The following is an 18115-nucleotide window of genomic DNA, read 5'->3' as shown; positions in this document are numbered from 1 at the left end:
CAGTCTCGAAATTGGGGCACAACAGACCGTTCGCGTGTTAACAGGTTTTTAGAACACGATAAGTAGCAACATTAATTACAATATCACTTCACCCATAGCCTTTGGTTTCGATTTGAGTGAAGCGCTATTAAACTTGGTCCCCCACCCTTTCAAAAAAAAAATAAATAAATAAATAACGACTGAATAAGAACTTCTGCATCTCTGGGACACAAGAGATTAGGTTGCAAATTATTTATCAGGAGAAAGTTTCTTACCAGTGCCCGTAAAGTCATAACCTTTCTTTCACATGAAAAACCTCTTTAACCAAAGGCGCTGAACATTGTGAACCGTAACATACATGGAATACTTGTATTTAGGAAAGATGAAGGTGGGGAACCTTGAAAGAAAATTCTGTTTCCATCAGAGATACATATATTAAACCCCATAATTTCCTCATAAATTACACTTGAAAGCCATACAGATCACAGTTTTCGGTTACATTTAAGTATTGTACATCATGTATTGTAAGCAACAATACTCATATTCCCATTTATTATTACTTTCATTAGAATAATGGAATTCGAGGATGTGAAGTACACTCTTGTCAACAAGATTAAGACTGCATTTAATGATATAAGAAAAGGTACCGGGTTCGAGACCGCGGTGTATTTTGTCAATAGAAATTGAAACGTGAATAAATAAATACGATTTTTCTGCAGCTGTAAACTAAGTCGTAGAATATGAGAAGGCTCGCAAGAAGCTGCAGCATAGATTTTCTGGTGCTCTAAAGGTAAGGCGCCGATTTTGTAAAGAAAAGTTACGTGGTTCGAGACCACAAGGATTTTTGTAATGTGATTGTTCTGGAATTATATAGCGAGATGTAAAATATGAGGAAGATTAAAGGTCGAAAATTTCCGTGGCATTTATGTCTTATCTGTAAAGCGCCGACGTAGGGAGGATAAGCTCCGAGGTTCGGGACCAAAGGCAGTCTTTTTAAAACAAAATGGATTAATAAGATATTTTCTGGAATTACGGTTCGAGGTGTAACATAAGAGGAAGATTGAAGAAATCAACATTATGTGGTGTTGGTGGTCTATGGGTAAGACACTGGCCTAGCGTGGAGAAGTTCCGAGGTTGGGAACCAACATAAATTTTATAAAATACAAATGGAGTTAACAAGATTTGTCTGTAATTATAACAGAAATATAATATAAGAGGAAAATTAAATATAAGAAATCTTCGAGGTATTGGTAGTCTAAGGGTAAGACACCGGCGTATTGAAGAGGATTTCGAAGGTTCGAGACCAAGGATAGTTTTGTTATATAGAAAGTGAGTTTAAAATGATTTTTCTGGAATTATAACCGAAGTTGTAGCTTAAGACCCCTAGACCACCAGTACCATAGAAACTTATTTTTTGTAATCTTCCTCTTAAGAAACATTTCAGTTATAATTACAGAAAGATCATATTAAACTCACTCTTTATATAACAAAACTATCCTCGGTCTCGATCCTTCGAAATCCTCTTCACTATGCCGGTGTCTTACCCTTAGACCACCAATACCTCGAAGATTTCTTATATTTAATCTCCCTCTTATATTACATCTTTTGTTAAAATTACAGACAAATCTTATTAATTGATCACAGACATACACTAAACTTAATTTACTCATTGGATTAAGCAACACATAATAAAGTAATTACACTATGAATTAAAACAGACATACCTTGCTGGATCCCTTGGAAAGCTGAAGAATCTGATGCCTTGCTTGCTGGATGACAGACACCCTGCAGCTTCACAAGTTTTTGTTTTCATGTTTATACTGCAAGAAGCAATACAAAAATTATAACACCATCACGGTACTCTTAGAACTCCATCACATTCTACAGACAATCTTTTGGATAAACCAAAAGTTGCAAAACATATCATGAAACAAATGTCGTTTAGATGACAGTTCATGATAACCTCAAAAATTTTAGTCTTGAAAGAATTCTATATGTTTCTAATTTAATTTTTGGTAGTAAGCATAACATTCATATACACAAATAATATGTTTAATATAGAGATATAACTTCGTTCGCAGAGGTATACTTCCGTTTCGCAACGACATCAAATCAAAATTCATACTTACCAATTTGCATATAATGAACCACCATAACCATTATATTACTATGATATTGTATGTAAATATTAATATTCATGAAACATATTGTAATAATGGTTTCTAATTGTACTATCCTTCTGAAGATGGTCTATAGGACCGAAACATATAAATGATAAAAGATTAAAAAGAAAAAACCATCAGTCACTCTGAACGGGATTAATTAACCTTCTGTAATATTGTTAGTGTGACAGACCAGACTGAAACAAATCATACTTGCGTAAATTAACGCCTGACATATCTCGGAAACAAGTGGTCCTACATCTGGCTGGATAAAATATAACGGTGATACGAAACCTACAAATGCAATATTGAACCAGAATTCGCTGTTATGGAGAGGAGGCTCGGCTCATGTCATTATCCACGGCGTTTAGCGTGAAGATTCTCTCTGGCAGTATAACAAACGATTCCTTGTAGTTAGGCGGAGGTGCAGCTCTCAGCTGTAGCACTTGGCACGTGGAAACGTGAGCGTCGGCTCACATTCCTGCCGCGTGCAACAAAGGAAGTCTTGCTGGGAACAGAACACCATGCACGGCGCGTATGCTTCGTGCTAGGGGTTATCATGGATCGAAACCAGAGTCTGGAACCTGTCTAGACAATCCCATTCAAGGAAGGTTGGCACCAATAGGCCGAAGTGTATCCAGCTTATTAACCACAATACCCTTCATCGTCTCTGTTTCTCGACGTTGTGTCAAATGAAGAGGTTAATATCGTCAAACTTGGAGGATCATGAATGTTGAGATGAGTGGGACTAGGAAGGAAGTTAAGAAGCTCATTGTAATGTTCACCTGGTATCTATTGGTGAAGGAATGGTGAAGTTGTCCCTACACTTAATTAATTAATTACAACGACAAGAAGACGTATGAGGGAGTGCATATATTGACCAAAGTTTTCTTGACCTCGGCACTGCTTGGAGGTGAGCGGTCGGCTTCACGTCCTGGTCGCTATACTCCCCCCCACATTGGATAGGAGGCTGGATGGGCCCCAGAGCCTGTCTGGACGACATAAAAAAACCCGTGGTTTCACTCCGCAAGCGAACTATATCGACCAAGCGACCGCCGTTTGTCGGCGAAATTAGTGCCAAATTTAGCGGATGGAGGACGTCGCGTGGTCATCGCAACGAATCCCCAAAGGCCATTGATTTCGGTTTTCTAGACCGGAACCGCTACCTTTCCATTAAGGTAGCTCCTCAATTATCCCCAAGAGGCTGAGTGGATCCCGTTCCAGACCCACTATTACTGATAATCTGATAGCTCCTGGAATCGCACCCGGGACCTCTGGGGCTATAACCAGGTGCTCTGCCCACTATACCACAGAGGTGGTCGGTCTGTACGACATGGAAAAGTGAAAATTCTTGCCACCACCGGGACTGGAACTCCGAACCCTTGGTCGTGAAGCCCGTAGCCAGTCGCTATACCGAACTACGTTATCCCGGCTCTTATGGAGAGGCTTACGAAAACCACACAATACCGGCTTCGTCTGATATTTGAACCGCGTACCACTGGTGGCTTGCTTATACGTTATAGAGACAGCATCATTCAAGTCTTAATTAAGCTGAGCTTATGAAACATGCCACTTTCTTTTATACTTATGTGTAGTTTTCGAACAATTCGATAGATTAAAATACGTAAGTGCCTCCAGATATACGTTTCTAGGCTATAGTTGTGATGGTAAAAACGTGGACATCTACTCTATAAGAAGTATTGTATGTATGTTTCTCCGGAAGTTCGCCTGGCCAAGGGCTGACAGTAACCCGGGAACTGTTTAGCGGTTTATGTTGTGATACGGCTGTAAACAATAGCAGTGTGATGTCATAATATTTCTGTGTTTGAACGCGAATGTAATAATATGTGAGAATACCTCGGCGTTTGTTTCTCGAGTGCACTGGATTTCATGTATCATTTAAGAAGGCTGACATACATGTGTGTCAGAAGCTCACTCCTTCTAACGCAGGAAAGGTCACGGTCAGCTTGTATATGAACGCATTATCAGGGTTTGACCTTTGGTCTCCTTCGTGCCGGTGTTTAAAGTTTAATGGAGTGGCGTAATTAAACTGCATTAAATCTACTACAACAAGACTGAAGTACATGCAGCGAGTGAGGAGAATTCCAGTTTAATTTTTAATGGGAATGATATTGTTAGGCTTACTTGCATAACAAACACTTCTAGTTTTGTTACTATGGCTCTACAGCCCTTGTGGACTTACGCCAATTTTTCAATTTCTTAATCCGTACACAGTCTGTAGGACCCCTTGAACGGGGGATCAGCCCGTTGGAAGGGCTACCTGCATACAGAACAACACAAACACAGAATAAACACACAGACATCCATGCCTCGATTTGGATTCGAATTCTGGATCCCAGTTTTCGAGCATTTGAAGATGGTTCATGCCTTAGACTACCTTTGTTAGTACAAATTATTAATTGGGGCTAATAACAATAATAATAATAATAATAATAATAATAGTAATAAAACTTCAAAAATTTTCGAAATGGAAGAATAAAATATTTCAGTTATTTTCTGTTTCACAAGAATGAGTTTCTCCTTACACAGGTTCACATCGCAGGTTTCAAAATTCCGCAGAAACTATTGCCGTTTCCTAGTAGAGAAATCTGGGACGTATTACAAATATTGTTCTCGCTACTGTGCGTTTTGCTTGTTAGTCGTATGAGTTCTTTTCATGAAGCCCATAAAATGAAGGAAACTATTATTTCAAGCAATAGAATATATGTGCTGCCTACAACGGAATTTGTCGCAAAAATTTAATTTTACTCCGATTAAGTGCAACATAAACACTATTCTATGTATATGTAGCTCACATCGAAATTAATTATAAAACTGATGCAAAGACTCTGCGCAAACTTTCTCATATATATCTGACGGGACACAGCTAAAGTTTAGAATATTTTGACCTACAAAATATATTTTTTGTCTGTTAACTGTGCAAACGATTAAATTATAATTAAAAATCAGTCAAACCACATTTGAGAAAAAATGGGCACTTCGCTCTTGGAGCACTAGAGGGCATACTATTATTTTCCTGTAGATGCCATCCAGAAAGTCGTATTAGGGACATATTTTTCATAAGTTACTGAAATATAATGAAAGTCATTTGAGCTGTTTTCGAGAAAATCGCAATTTTGTGTTTGAAGGCAGTTGTGATCCGTCATTAATATTAAGAGCTAGAATCTTCATATTAACAGGTAGTGACCTAGATAATCTCTGAAGTACCGAGTACCAGCCCCAGATGATAGACGAGGGTGATTTTGGAGCAACTGGTGGAATATTACTTACTCACGAAACTGAGCCCTTCTGGAGGAGCCGCCAATTCTGCAGCTACTCAAGAATTTCCCAGCATTTTATGGAACCCGAAGGTTCATTACCGTGTTCACAAGAACCCTCCACTGGTCCCTATCCTGAGCAAGATCAATCCAATCCATACCATCCCATCCCATCCTATCTCTCTATGATCCAACTTAATATCGCCCATCCACTACGCCTTGGTCTTCCCAGAGGTTCCCTTCCTTCTGGCTTTCCCACCAATATCCTATATGCATTCCTCGTAACCCCAATTCGTGCTACATGTCCTGCCCACCTCATCCTCCTTGACTTCATTATTTTATTATACTTGGAGAAGAGTATGGGAATATGGGAAACTATAAAGAACCATGCAAAATACTCATGCATTATATAATGTTCAGGGATAATTAATTTGTGTGCAAAATATATTTTTACTCAGAAGGCTGGCAAAAGGGACATAATGTATACCCCATCCCTTCATACAATCATGACAGGCTGCTTGGAAACATTACGCCCCCCCACTCCTTCCAGCCAAATGGCCCCGCAAATTGTCCTATGTGAGACACTCTTGTCCAGTTTCGAATGTGTTCAGGTCTGGCCAGCTGAATAATCCACTGACATTATGCAACCGCATTATGCAGCGAAACTTTGTAACGAGCAGCTTCGCCTCCCAGTTTGCGTGCGCTAGCAGTGTACCTGCAACAACTTGATGCGTTTGCAGATCGATGAAGCTTGCAGGGCGCCCTGCCACATGTATTCATTGCTAACCTAGATGTGAGTTTGAATCCAGTGGTGTCCCCTTCTCTAGAAACTGAATCGTTTGAAACTTCTGTAAAACAAACGAGGAAAGGGAAATGTTTCCGCGTAATGACACATTGATCTGGCATGCACCCAGCTGCTTTATTTGCTCCAATCTTGGCTTTTACATTGGTGATGAAACGTGTGCTAAGTTAGCGACTAATAGGCAAGGAAACAGTCATTACTGCCAACACTGAATTGTAAGGAAGAATGGAAACTGCAAGTTTACTAGCCTGGATTCGACTAAGAGCCACAATGTTCATCTCGAACGGATTCAAAGTTTAGTACAGGATATTAAAAAAATTATCTTGATTCCTAATAAAATTAAAGATGAATGCGTTATTTCTTTCTATATTTACCCTTAATTTGTGGATAATTACGAGAGCTATTCGAAAGTATTTTTTTTAATTGATTGGCCTGTTGTAGCCTGCCCCGCGTGATTATGATGATGGAGTATTCGGTGGAATGAAGATTGGTAGGGGAAACCGAAGTACTAGGAGAAAACCCGCCCCAGCGCCAATTTGTCCACTATAAATCCCACTTGACCAGACCCGGGATCGAAACCTGGCCGCCGCGGTGGTAAGCTAGCGACTAACCGCTTGGGCTAATTCGGAAAGTAACCCCCGTTTATATTAAGCAACTGTGTAGGAACAGTGGAGAGCTCGCGCATGCGAGGTAGCGTCAGACGATTTTGTAAACCATCTTATAACTGGTCACCTAGTGTTTGTTCTTGACTCTGCAGACTGTCTTTGATGTGTCCTGCGACTGATAATCCCGCCAGATGCAAAATTCGCGCTCCTATCCGCTTCATTCACGCTAAAAACGTGGGTGCTGCTGAAATCCATTGTGAATTATAGGCTGTTTACGGCCAAAATGTAATGAGTGGAGGAAGAATAGTGTAGAATATTCAAAGATGGGAGAGCGAAGAAATGTTCACGATGAAGAGCAAAGTGGTTAGCCATCTGTAGTGAGCGATGATTTTGTTCAAAATGTTGATCAGAAAATTAGTGACAAATGTCGCTTCACAATTTCAGAATTTTCGTGTGAATTCCCATAAACCTCACACACTCTTCTCTATCAAGTTATCAAAGTTAGGCTAAACTATCACAAGTTTTGCGCAGATTGGGTTCCGAAAATGCTCACAGGTGCGCACAAGATGCAGAGAATGGTTTCGGCTTTGACTTCTTTAGATGGCGGTGAATTTCTCAATCAGATCGTACGAGTAACAGGTGATGAAGCCTGGGTTTCATTTGTGAACGCTGAAAGCAAAGATCAGTCGAAGCAATGGATGCACACGCATTCACCAGAGAAGCCAAAAAAGTTTAAACAGACGTCTGCTAGAAAGCTGATGGCAACTGTTTTCTGGTATAGGAGAGGAGACAAATGCCGATGATGGAATTCGTGCAACAGGGGCCTAGAATAACGTCAGAAGTGTATTGTGAAACACTAGCAAACTATATAAGGCCATTCAGAACAAAAGGCGTGGAATGCTGACATCCGGTATAGTGCTCCTCCACGATAAGGAGTATCCGCATACGAGTAGAGCTGCTGGCACTCGAACAATGCCGGAGCATTTCAACTTGGAGCTGTTTGACCACCTTCCTTATAGCCCCCATCTCGCTCAGAGCGACTATCAACTACTTTTCTTTTTCCTTGGCACTACAGCCCCAGCGGGCCTAGGCCTACCTCCATGAACATCACCTACTTACCTACCCGAAGAACTGGTTGTGATCACAGCGCTTCAACAATAATGAGGAGCTGATGGAAAGTGTCAAAACGTGGCTCAGCTCACAGGTGGCAGATTACTTTCACAGAGGCATACAAGAACTTATTCCCCGGTACAAGTTCCTCATTTCCGGAGGTGACTATATTGAGAGGTACCGTAGCTTCAGTATGTATGTATTTTTTGATGTAATAACATTTTATATCGTTTTTGTGTTGTTGACATCTGATGAGAGGTCACTTTCCGAATTTCCCTCTTAAATAATTGCTAATTTTCACTAACGTGCAACCTGCCTTGGTGTCATAAGGGCTATACATTTCACGCTTTATGTCAAACCTAGGTCTATGAGAAATGGTGTACAAGGAGTAAAGTACTTTACATTCACTCACATTTCTGCTATATTTCGGTTTCAAAGGTCGAATGCTTTCTTCGTGTTTGTCACTTGTAACTTGTAGAGCGACCGTGGAGCTGATCCATCTAAGCCACCAAACAGCTGCAATAAACCGTTATATTGGATCTAATATTTTATTCGAAAACAGCTGAAAGCCGATCTATTTTGAACTAAATTGAAGGAAATTGGCATTATGAATCCACTGTACAGATTCCAATCCAATCACCGCTTTAAAATATGGGCACAGTCCTTCAAGATTAAATTAAAGCTAAGGGAGGTGGTGTACGTGCCAAACTACACATGCCAAGAGGAGAATTCGCTAAAGCACATTTCAACAGTAAGCTAACTGACTGTATAGTTCGTACTTTTTCTTAGGTTAAATTTTATATGCTGCAAACTGTCTGTCTTGATAACACACATCAAGTGACATATTATGAGAAATCCTTGATTTTCTTTTGTCTTCTTCAATGCATGTGAATATTACGTCATGTCACAGAAGTAGTATACTTCATTGTTAGTGACGTATTGGGCCGCGCCATTGCTCAAGCGGTTAGTCGCTGGCTTCCCACCGCTGCTGCACAGGTCTGGTCAAGTGGGATTTGTGGTGGACAAAGTGACGCTGTGGCAGGTTTTCTTCGAGAACTTCGGTTTCCCCTGCCAATCTTCATTCCACCAATTGCTCCACAATCACCCTCACCTATCATCTGGGGCTGTTACAATAGGCCAGAAGTGGCCGCAGTACAAGGGACTTAGTCCCACCCCACTAGCAATAAAAAATTGTAGTGTTGTATTCATTGTATCACTAAGTATGTTTTACTACATGCACACAAACACAATTTTCCTTTCCTTTCTGCTGAGTCGTCAGTTGCTTGAAGAAGTAAAGTGTTCTCTCTTAAAATAACAATATATATCTTTCTATCCGCTGAATTTGTCGCAGAACGGTTTACGTTTGTTGACATCCCTGATTTTGGTGACGGTTTTAATTATATCTGCAGTCAGCATACCACTTGATATTTGTGCCCAGCTTTCTTGGATTGAAGTACAGTACAATTGAAATGTTTTCAGTGCCATAACAGATACCTGACTTTGGAATATCACGAGCAACTTTCTCTGATATTCACAGAATACAGCAGAAAAGCTCTTGTTTATCTAGTATTCAGTTGATGTGCATGCCGTTAGAGTCAGAACAACTTACCTTCGTCTCATATTTTGTTGAACCCTGTTATGCAAATCACTATAGATCCTATTTTTTTCGTTCTTTCTCAACGTAACGCTATTTTCAGTATTTGAGGTCGACCCCTCTTTGATATGATTTGGTTCAGAATTCCTCTGGAGACGATTCAGAGTGCTTTGCAACAGTTCCACTCCAGTTGCCCTAGAAAACGGGAGCTGGGAAAATAAATTAATCACAGCTGTTGGGAACAGACACTAAAAAAGGCTGCACGCAGTCAGATCTCACGAAACGTATGATCGATTGAGAGGGATATTTCTGCGTGTATTTCTTTGATCTTATCTTCATATTTCACTGGCTCTACAGCCCTCTAGGGCCCTGTCCTCTGATTTTCAGTTTCATGATCATTTTACAGACGGTAGGCCTCCTTGGTCGAGTGATCAGCCTGTCGCAAGGCCTCAGCCTAAACACAGGACAACACAAACACAGAATAAACACATACACATGCCAAACATCCATGCCATACGTGGGATTCGAACGCACGATCCCGGCTTCTGAGTGAGCGAAGACAGTACATGCCTTAGACTGCTCGGCTACTATGACCGGCAGTGTATAAGAATAATATATAAGAATTCAGTTCGTACCTCACAGGAAACAGATCTGAACCCACGATCTCTGCTTCCGAGCGAGCGAAGACAGTTCATGCCTTAGACCGCTCGGCTACCGTGACCGGCACCCACATATGCATTAGGCCTACATATTGCATGGAAAGAAACCAGTAGATTCCGGTATTAAATTGCTGGGTTCCTATCTAAATGAATCTGCGTGTAGAGAATTCGAATTTTGGTATCAAAGCCACGTTTATGAGACTTCGCTAATAATAGAACTTTCTGAATGTCGATGAGCTGAAAATGACGAAAGAGGTAAAACCAAACATCATTTTGCCTCATCACTCTGAATTACTACATATTTCCAAGTCACAATGTGTGAAATTTCAATTAGCAGACCAAAATCAAATTTGTTAACTCTGGACGAGTGTATGAATAATTAGAAAGTGTCAAAAGACTGTTGTCTTATAGGCATTTTAAAAATTTCACAAATAAATAAATAATTTTCATTTTATAAATTTTTGTACAATTATCGCAGGAGAGTACATGCCGGGTTGGGATCATAACACAAACGATCAGGGCCCAGCTACATTTTGTTATTTTGCATCGCTCGAGATAATTGATTTGTCTGTTCCTGTATTAGCTGTACTTATCTCCCGATTACAACAGAAAATTAGTACTTCGGCAGATTGATGGCGTCATGCATGAAGAAGCACAATTTGCACGACTGCACAGAACTGGATCAATAAACTGCATGTTATCAGTCATTCATGATAGTGGTTCCACAATATAGAAATATCGTGAATCAGAGATGAGCTGTAAACGTGCTATGCTGCTACTTGCGCCGGTCGAAAACAGGTTTATATGAAGGATTTGTAATTTCAGTCTCAATGACCGCCTCTGGCTTAAGTTTCGATGTGACTGTGAGCCAACTGTGATTACATATACCAAAGCAAGTAAATTCCGTTGTAAGAGTTCGAGTTTTCGATATTAAAAAGTTAATATAACTCACCGTATTTACTTATGGAGCCGAGCCCTTCTGGAGGAGCCACCAATTCTGCAGCTACTCAAGAATTTCCCAGCGTTTTATGGAACCCGAAGGTTCACTACCGTGTTCACAAGAGCCCTCCACTGGTCCGTATCCTGAGCCAGATATCTTTCTAAGAACCATTTTAATATTGTCCACCCAACTACATCTTAGTCTTCCCAGTTGTCTCTTTTCTTTTGGCTTTCCCACCAATATCCTATATGCATTCCTCGTCTCCCCCATTCGTGCTACATGCCCTGTACACCTCATCCTCCTTGACTTGATCGTTCTGATTATACTTGGAGAAGAGTACAGGTTATGAAGCCCCTCCTTATGCAGTTTTCCCCAGCCTCCTGTCACTTCATCTCCCTTCGGTCCAAATATTCTCCTCAACATACTTCCTGTAATTGAATATAAACTTCAATTTCCTGTAGCTGGTTTAAAATTTCCTCTGGTCCTACTATAAAATTGAAGTTTTTTTCCTTTATCTTGCTCCTCACTTTGGAGCTTGCTCCAACTTTTGAGCATATGGCTGATTTCTCATTTTTTTATCATTTTACAGACAGTAGGACTCCTTGGACGGGTGATCAGCTCGTCGCAAATAGAATCGAAGTACAGTCGCAGGAATTTTATATGGAGCCTACATCCTGTTTCAGAGCCACCACCCTCGCGACGCAACAATACGCAGTGGCCAACATCCCAAGCTCAAGTTACATCGATAACTGAGTTCCTGAGGTGATGCTATATACATATATGTAATAACTGAAAACGCGGTGCCGTCCTTCAAAGAGGAACGAATAAGTTCATTCTTCTTTAAACTGGACACAGAACTATATAAAGCAGAAAGAATGTGTCAAATCATCTTTGACAACGATCTCAGAAGATCTCAACAACAAGAATCAGACGAAAGAAATGTACATATCGAGAAACATCAGTTATCCTACAGGATGGAACTGGCTCGAAGCTAAAGGACCATGATGAAGTAATAACAAACAAAACAAACTCCATGGCCTGTAGTCCGCAAGCGAACTATACCCACCGAGCCTTGAAATAGCTCCTTAGTTATCCTCACGAGGCTGAGCAGACCCCGTTCCAAACCCACTACTTCTCAGAAATGTTGGTAGAGCCAGGAATCGAACCTGGACCTCTGAATCTATAGCCAGGAACTCTGACCACTACACCACACCAGGCGGTCTTGAAGTAATAACAATCATCTAGTATAACATGCAGTAGTTAAAACATTTTTAATCAAATATGCCTTATATGTTTCGACCCTATAGGGCCAAGGACCATCATGAGAGGCTTACATGTTAACCATCGTAACACAAAATGTTGCGTTGTAGACTAACATAGGTACCTACAGTTTACAGGTTTATCTGAAAGTAAAATCACTAATTTACAATGCATGACATTATTACAGTAATGTATAATATGAAAATATTATTGTCTGAGGCAACAAGAAATAATTTAATTGATGGTTCGAAACCAGAACTAAGAGACGCGTGGTATTAGACCGCTGGGACCCTGATATCGCGGGTTCGAATTCCGGTGGAGGTATGTGTCTGTCCTGTGTAAGGCCAAGCCTGGGGACGGACTGCTTCTGTGTACAAGGAGTTCTATAGAGTACGTTATTTAATGGATACGTCTTCGTAAAATAGTTTCAGATCAAATTAAACCAGAGTACTTCATACGAGTATGTGGTAAGTCTGATGATGTATGTAGCTTATACCAATAAAGGATAACGAGGACCCAAGTTTCCTTTGTGTACCATAGGCAGGTATACAGAGGGTCGTTATTTCCCATCTGAACTGTTGTTTATTTTAAATCAGCGACACTTCCGTAAGTTTTAAGTAGGATGAATTAAAATTAAGGATATTTTTATTTTTCGTCTGATACAAACAAAATATCTGAACCATGACTGTTAATTTAAAAAAAAGGAAACGCTAAATAGGGTACAAAAAAGAGTAAAATTTTCATATAATTTTACCCAGCTTGAATCTGAAAACAATACATTGCGCCCTTCCTTTAAATGGGGCGTGGCGTATGTATCAAGTGATTTGCATTTCAACAAAATAAACAGCCTGTTAGCACGGTGAGGCGCACCAAATATCTCCCTTACTCTCTGATTGCACACAGCTACAAATTTTATTCTCTGATATGCATCGCCATGTGTTTACTGTTTTGCATGGAGTCAGTGCATGACGATGAAGTTTGTGTTCAAATCATGAATAGGGAAATTAGCCGACAGGGGCACTGAACGCTGCTACGGGTCTTGTTGCTATAGTCTCCTATTTAATGCTAACAGAAATAAACAACAGCCATTCCGGTTCATGCTGTCATCCTGCACTCTCAAAGGTCCTTAACGATGGTCTGTATACCTGTATACCTCCAGCTGACAGCTTGTAGAGTACAAGAACAGGTAAATTTATCTCTGTGCTTAACTAATTAAACGCTACGTCATGAAGGCATATGGGAGATTGGATGTATATATCCATATTTTCCTTGATCTTGGCACTAGCTGGAGGTGAGTGGCGAGTTTCACGCCCCGGCTGCTTTATCTCTAGGGAAACAAGCCCAAGTACCCATTGTATAGGAGGTTGGGTGGACTCCAAAGCCTGTCTGTACGAAGAGGAGAAGAGAAAATTATTGACTCCACCAGGACTCGAATTCCGATCCCTCAGTCGTCCAGACCGTAGCAAGTCGCTATCGTGGCTACTACCGCTTGTACAGTAATGTTGCAGAATGACGTCTCTTCCAAAAACTATCAGCAAATGGTCAGTAACCTTTCTGACTTTCCTCATAAAATTGATGCAGTCTCTTCACCTGACATGACATCCTTTACCAAGCTATGAAGGGAAATAAATCTAACATCTCGGCCTCGGATAGTGAGTCGACCATCACAGTCGCCTGCTCATTCCTGCGCTGGCAGATGCAGTCGAGCAATACCAAGAATTAATTTGGAGAAATGTCTGAAGTTCTCACAGCGGTGGTTATGGAGAAAAACATGTTCCGGGAAATAACACTATGTAAGAAGCTAAAAGGCAAAGCTACTCTGTAACAGGCCGTGTAAGCCCATAGTGTTGGCAAACGTCGAGGCTCCCACATTTTCTAAACAACTGACTCACAGATGGCGCTAACGTTGTCAGCTTTACGTGCCGACCGCCTTTCGCCCCCCCCCCCCAGAAAGATTGATGGTACTCATTTCTGTTAGAAGCTGAGTCCACCCCAGGGCCACGGTGCGGCTGGGAGGGTTAGGTAGATTGAGATCGGCAAAAATTAGGTTAGTTGGTGTAATTCAGTTAACTGAAGGAATGTACAAGTAGCATGTTCCCGTGCTACCACAAACGGGCTTCTGTACCAGAGAGTTTTTATGTACTGTGAATTATTCATGTTTACTGGATTAATCTGCGGCGTAATTAAAGAGTAAATGAAACTAGACCACTTAGCCTGGTTATACAACACCTTGATGAGTTGAACATAGAGGGTTAATTTCCCTGAGGAAGGTTCATATTATGCAATCAAGTTAGGACTGTAATATATCTCTTGTTTTACGGCAATAATGCATAAATTGTGAACCATCCTTGTTGTTCTATAAAGTGTAAGAAGCCGTGCCTTCCACAGGTAAGAATAAAAATAACAAATTATGCAATTAATAGGAATGTCTGGAAAAGACTGACGATGAGTTCGAATCCATTGAACTTATATCAGGCCTGTCAGAAGCGAAAATTGCGTTACATTTAGTTAACGTTTAGTTTTGATCTAACTTTCTCAATTTCTTGCCAGCAGCAAATGCCCAGCACAGCGAAAGTTCCTAGAAATCCGCAGTCAACCATGGTAAAGTAAAGCTATAGCAGGGTTTCTATTAATTAAGCACCACACTATGGATGCATATGGGTAATTGGAGGTATAATTTAACATTTCTTAACCTCAGCACTAGGTGGAGATGGAGTGGTCAGCTTCACGGCTCTTACCCTATATCCCCAGGGAAACAGCCCCCCCCCCTCCATGTACACATTATGAAGGCTGGATGTGTCTCAGATCCTACCTGGACGTTATGTAGAAGTGAAAATTCTCTTGCCTAGGCCGGGAATCGAAACCTTATTCTTCGGTCGCACATCCCATAGTCTAGTCGCTATACCGACTGAGCTGTCCCGGCTCCTCCCACAACAAAATAAAGTAAGAAGTGCGGACTGAAGCACAAACAATAATAATAATAATATCATACAGCTCAAATATTTAATATGGGAAACGAGCCAGGAGCTTTGTCGCAGAGAGAACCCGCAGCGAAGTTTCAAACAACGGCGGTTGGGAGCAAAAGGCAAATGTCTTCATTATTAGAGACATTAAGATACGCAAATCAGCAGCGCTTTTCATCTCAGGCCGTTGTTTCGGATACTGATGCTGAAGGCTGACAGGAGAAAACTGCGAAAAGAAAGTTATGAAACTATTCACTAAAAATTCCCGTCTGAAATAAAAAAGCAACAAATCTCGAAATGCTGCCAGCTTGATGAAGGATTTGTCACCAAGCAGAATAACAAACCAAATTAACTCAGTGACAAAATTTCAGTCTCTGTGTTATAGTGTTATAGTGTGCTATGTGTTTGCAGGATATTTCATGAAGTTCCTCTGCAAGGAGTTACTGTTAATTTTTTTTATATTCGCTTTGTGGGGAGTGGAGTCCTACTGGGTCCACTCGGCACGGCGGCCACTGATTGGCCTATTGTAGCATGCCCCGGGTGTTTATGATGATTGAAAATTTGGTGGAATGAAGATTGGCAGGGGAAACCGAAGTACTAGGAGAAAACCCGCCCCAGCGCCACTTTATCCATCACAAATCCCACTTGACCAGAACCGGGATCGAACCCGGGCCGCCGCTTTGGGAAACCAGCGACTAACCGCTTGAGCAATGGCGCGTCCAAGGAGTTACTGTTACTTCCTTTATCATACTGTAATATTCCTTGTTCCTAACCGATTTGCTTTGACAGTCACGCAGATATCCTGGATCAAACTAAGGAATATTTGTATATCTCCGTCACAGTATTCTCCAGACGGGAGAAAAATTGCGAGCTTTATGTCACTGTTGCACCAACAGGAACTCTTCAAGATTTGCAGAGCCCGAAATCCGCAGGGCACAGGCTGTAGCAATAAAGTTTGAAGGCTGACATATAATTTAATGGTTCTTTTAGCTCACCTATTGAATTCTACCTGCACAAATGTCTCTGAGGTTAAGAGGGACATATACAAATACTATATCTGGAATGAAATTGTAATATTACGCTTCGCCATGTTCTATTTGATTCTGAGGGAAATAATCACAAATAACACGTGTGTGTGCCCATGCCCATTTGCTCTGTCAATACGTCTGCATAATAAATAGTGTTATCTAAAAAATACGGAGTTATTTAGGTAGAGGCTTTTACTTCGTCAAATACCATGAATAATCAGCTTGGACAATTCTGATGACTTCAGTAAGTTTCTTTTTTTTGCTAGTGGGGTGGGACTAAGTCCCTTGAACTGCGGCCACTTCTGGCCTATTGTACCAGCCCCAGGTGATAGGTGAGGGTGATTGTGGAGTAATTGGTGGAATGAAGATTGGCAGTGGAAACCGAAGTACTCGGAGAAAACCTGTCCCAGCGCCACTTTATCTCAGTTCACCAGACCCGGGATAGAACCCGGGCCGCTGCGGTGGGAAGCCAGCGACTAACCGCTTGAGCTATGGTGCAGCCCACATCAATAAGTTAATATGTCATCTTATACATATATCGAGAAAGATTTTTTCTTCGGTTTGTGGCTTCATTAAAACTTCCAGCGTTCGAGCCTTGCTACGACGAGGTTGGGGTTGCAGCTGCATTGTGTTTAGGGATTGTGGGCATCGAAAGTTTTGAAACTCCACATTGCGACTGGCATTAATAATAAGCTTCTCTGTTCATTATTAGTTTCTGTGTATAAAACCATTTGAACATTCATTTCTAAATTGAAAATCCACATAACTTTTATTAATGAAACATTTACCGACCAAACGCATCAACCGAAAAATTGCTATTGTAACACTAAATGTTATCTGTTAGTTGTGGGAAGACCCAAGATATTTGAACTGTCAGTGAGAAATTTATACACTACATTTTATCTTTAAATTTCAGGTAAATTTGAACTTTAAAACTGAGCACTGTACCTACGAAACACGTGTTAGTGTTTATTTTTACTTAATAATGCCGCTCCAAGTGTCTGAGACAAGTGACGTAAACACCCGCCGGTTGAGAAACAAACTTCAACACTTGCGCTGTTTGAACAAGCGTAACCTACTTTTAAAATGAACAGAATAATGAGGAAGTCATCTGTATATAACCAATTATTGCAGAGAAATCCTGTCCGCAATACTGTAAAAGTGAGTACATCAAGAAGGAGATGGACAATGCATGTAGCATGGACCGAAAAGAGAAGTGCAAACCAAATTTTGGTCTAAAGGATTTAATTTTAGGGACTACATGGGATACCTAGACATTGACGGAAGGATCTCTGAGTGTGAATTTGCGGATTGGAGTTAATTGACCGATGACAAGATCCGACGAGAGATTCTGTGAAAACGGTAAGCCCAATTAGACTTTCGACTCAATAAAAGAATATTTTGAATGAATCAGAGGTCAGATAGCTCGGTCTTCCATTGATGAATCCATATGATATGGCGGCGTGGATAAATTCTCAGTTTAATAGATCTCATAACTTCCAAACTGTGTCTTAAATATTTTGAAGGACGCTACCAAACGAAGTCAAAGAGCCCTTGTTTCCCTGTCGAGGGTACGTGAAATTGTATGCTCACGTTACTAGGATGGTGTCATTACATGACTTTGCTATGTTCACAGAAAGGACAGAAGTGTGTGAAATTCTGAAACATTAAACTCATGATGGCAAGTGTCCACGTGTTACTGTGCAATGACCTAGATATTTGAAGCGCTTCATTC

At 40.8% G+C, this 18115-nt stretch overlaps 1 protein-coding gene across 1 annotated transcript in view; it reads right to left on the bottom strand.

Annotated features, from left to right (window-relative positions):
* Window positions 1–18115, bottom strand: part of LOC117283090 — a 495561-nt gene that overhangs the window by 4913 nt on the left and 472533 nt on the right. The window contains exons 4-5 of the mRNA XM_033755453.1: window positions 9546–9725; window positions 1704–1799 (exon numbers count right to left, since the gene is read on the bottom strand). Coding sequence (XP_033611344.1) covers window positions 1704–1799; window positions 9546–9725 — 276 coding nt within the window. The remainder of the gene's footprint in view (window positions 1–1703; window positions 1800–9545; window positions 9726–18115) is intronic.

Source organism: Cryptotermes secundus, unplaced genomic scaffold (genome assembly GCF_002891405.2).
Source record: "Cryptotermes secundus unplaced genomic scaffold, Csec_1.0 scaffold328, whole genome shotgun sequence".
In the NCBI taxonomy this organism is placed as follows: Eukaryota; Metazoa; Arthropoda; class Insecta; order Blattodea; family Kalotermitidae; genus Cryptotermes; species Cryptotermes secundus.
The sequence above is the reverse complement of the archived record's forward strand: the minus strand, read 5'-3'. Positions and strand labels throughout refer to the sequence as shown.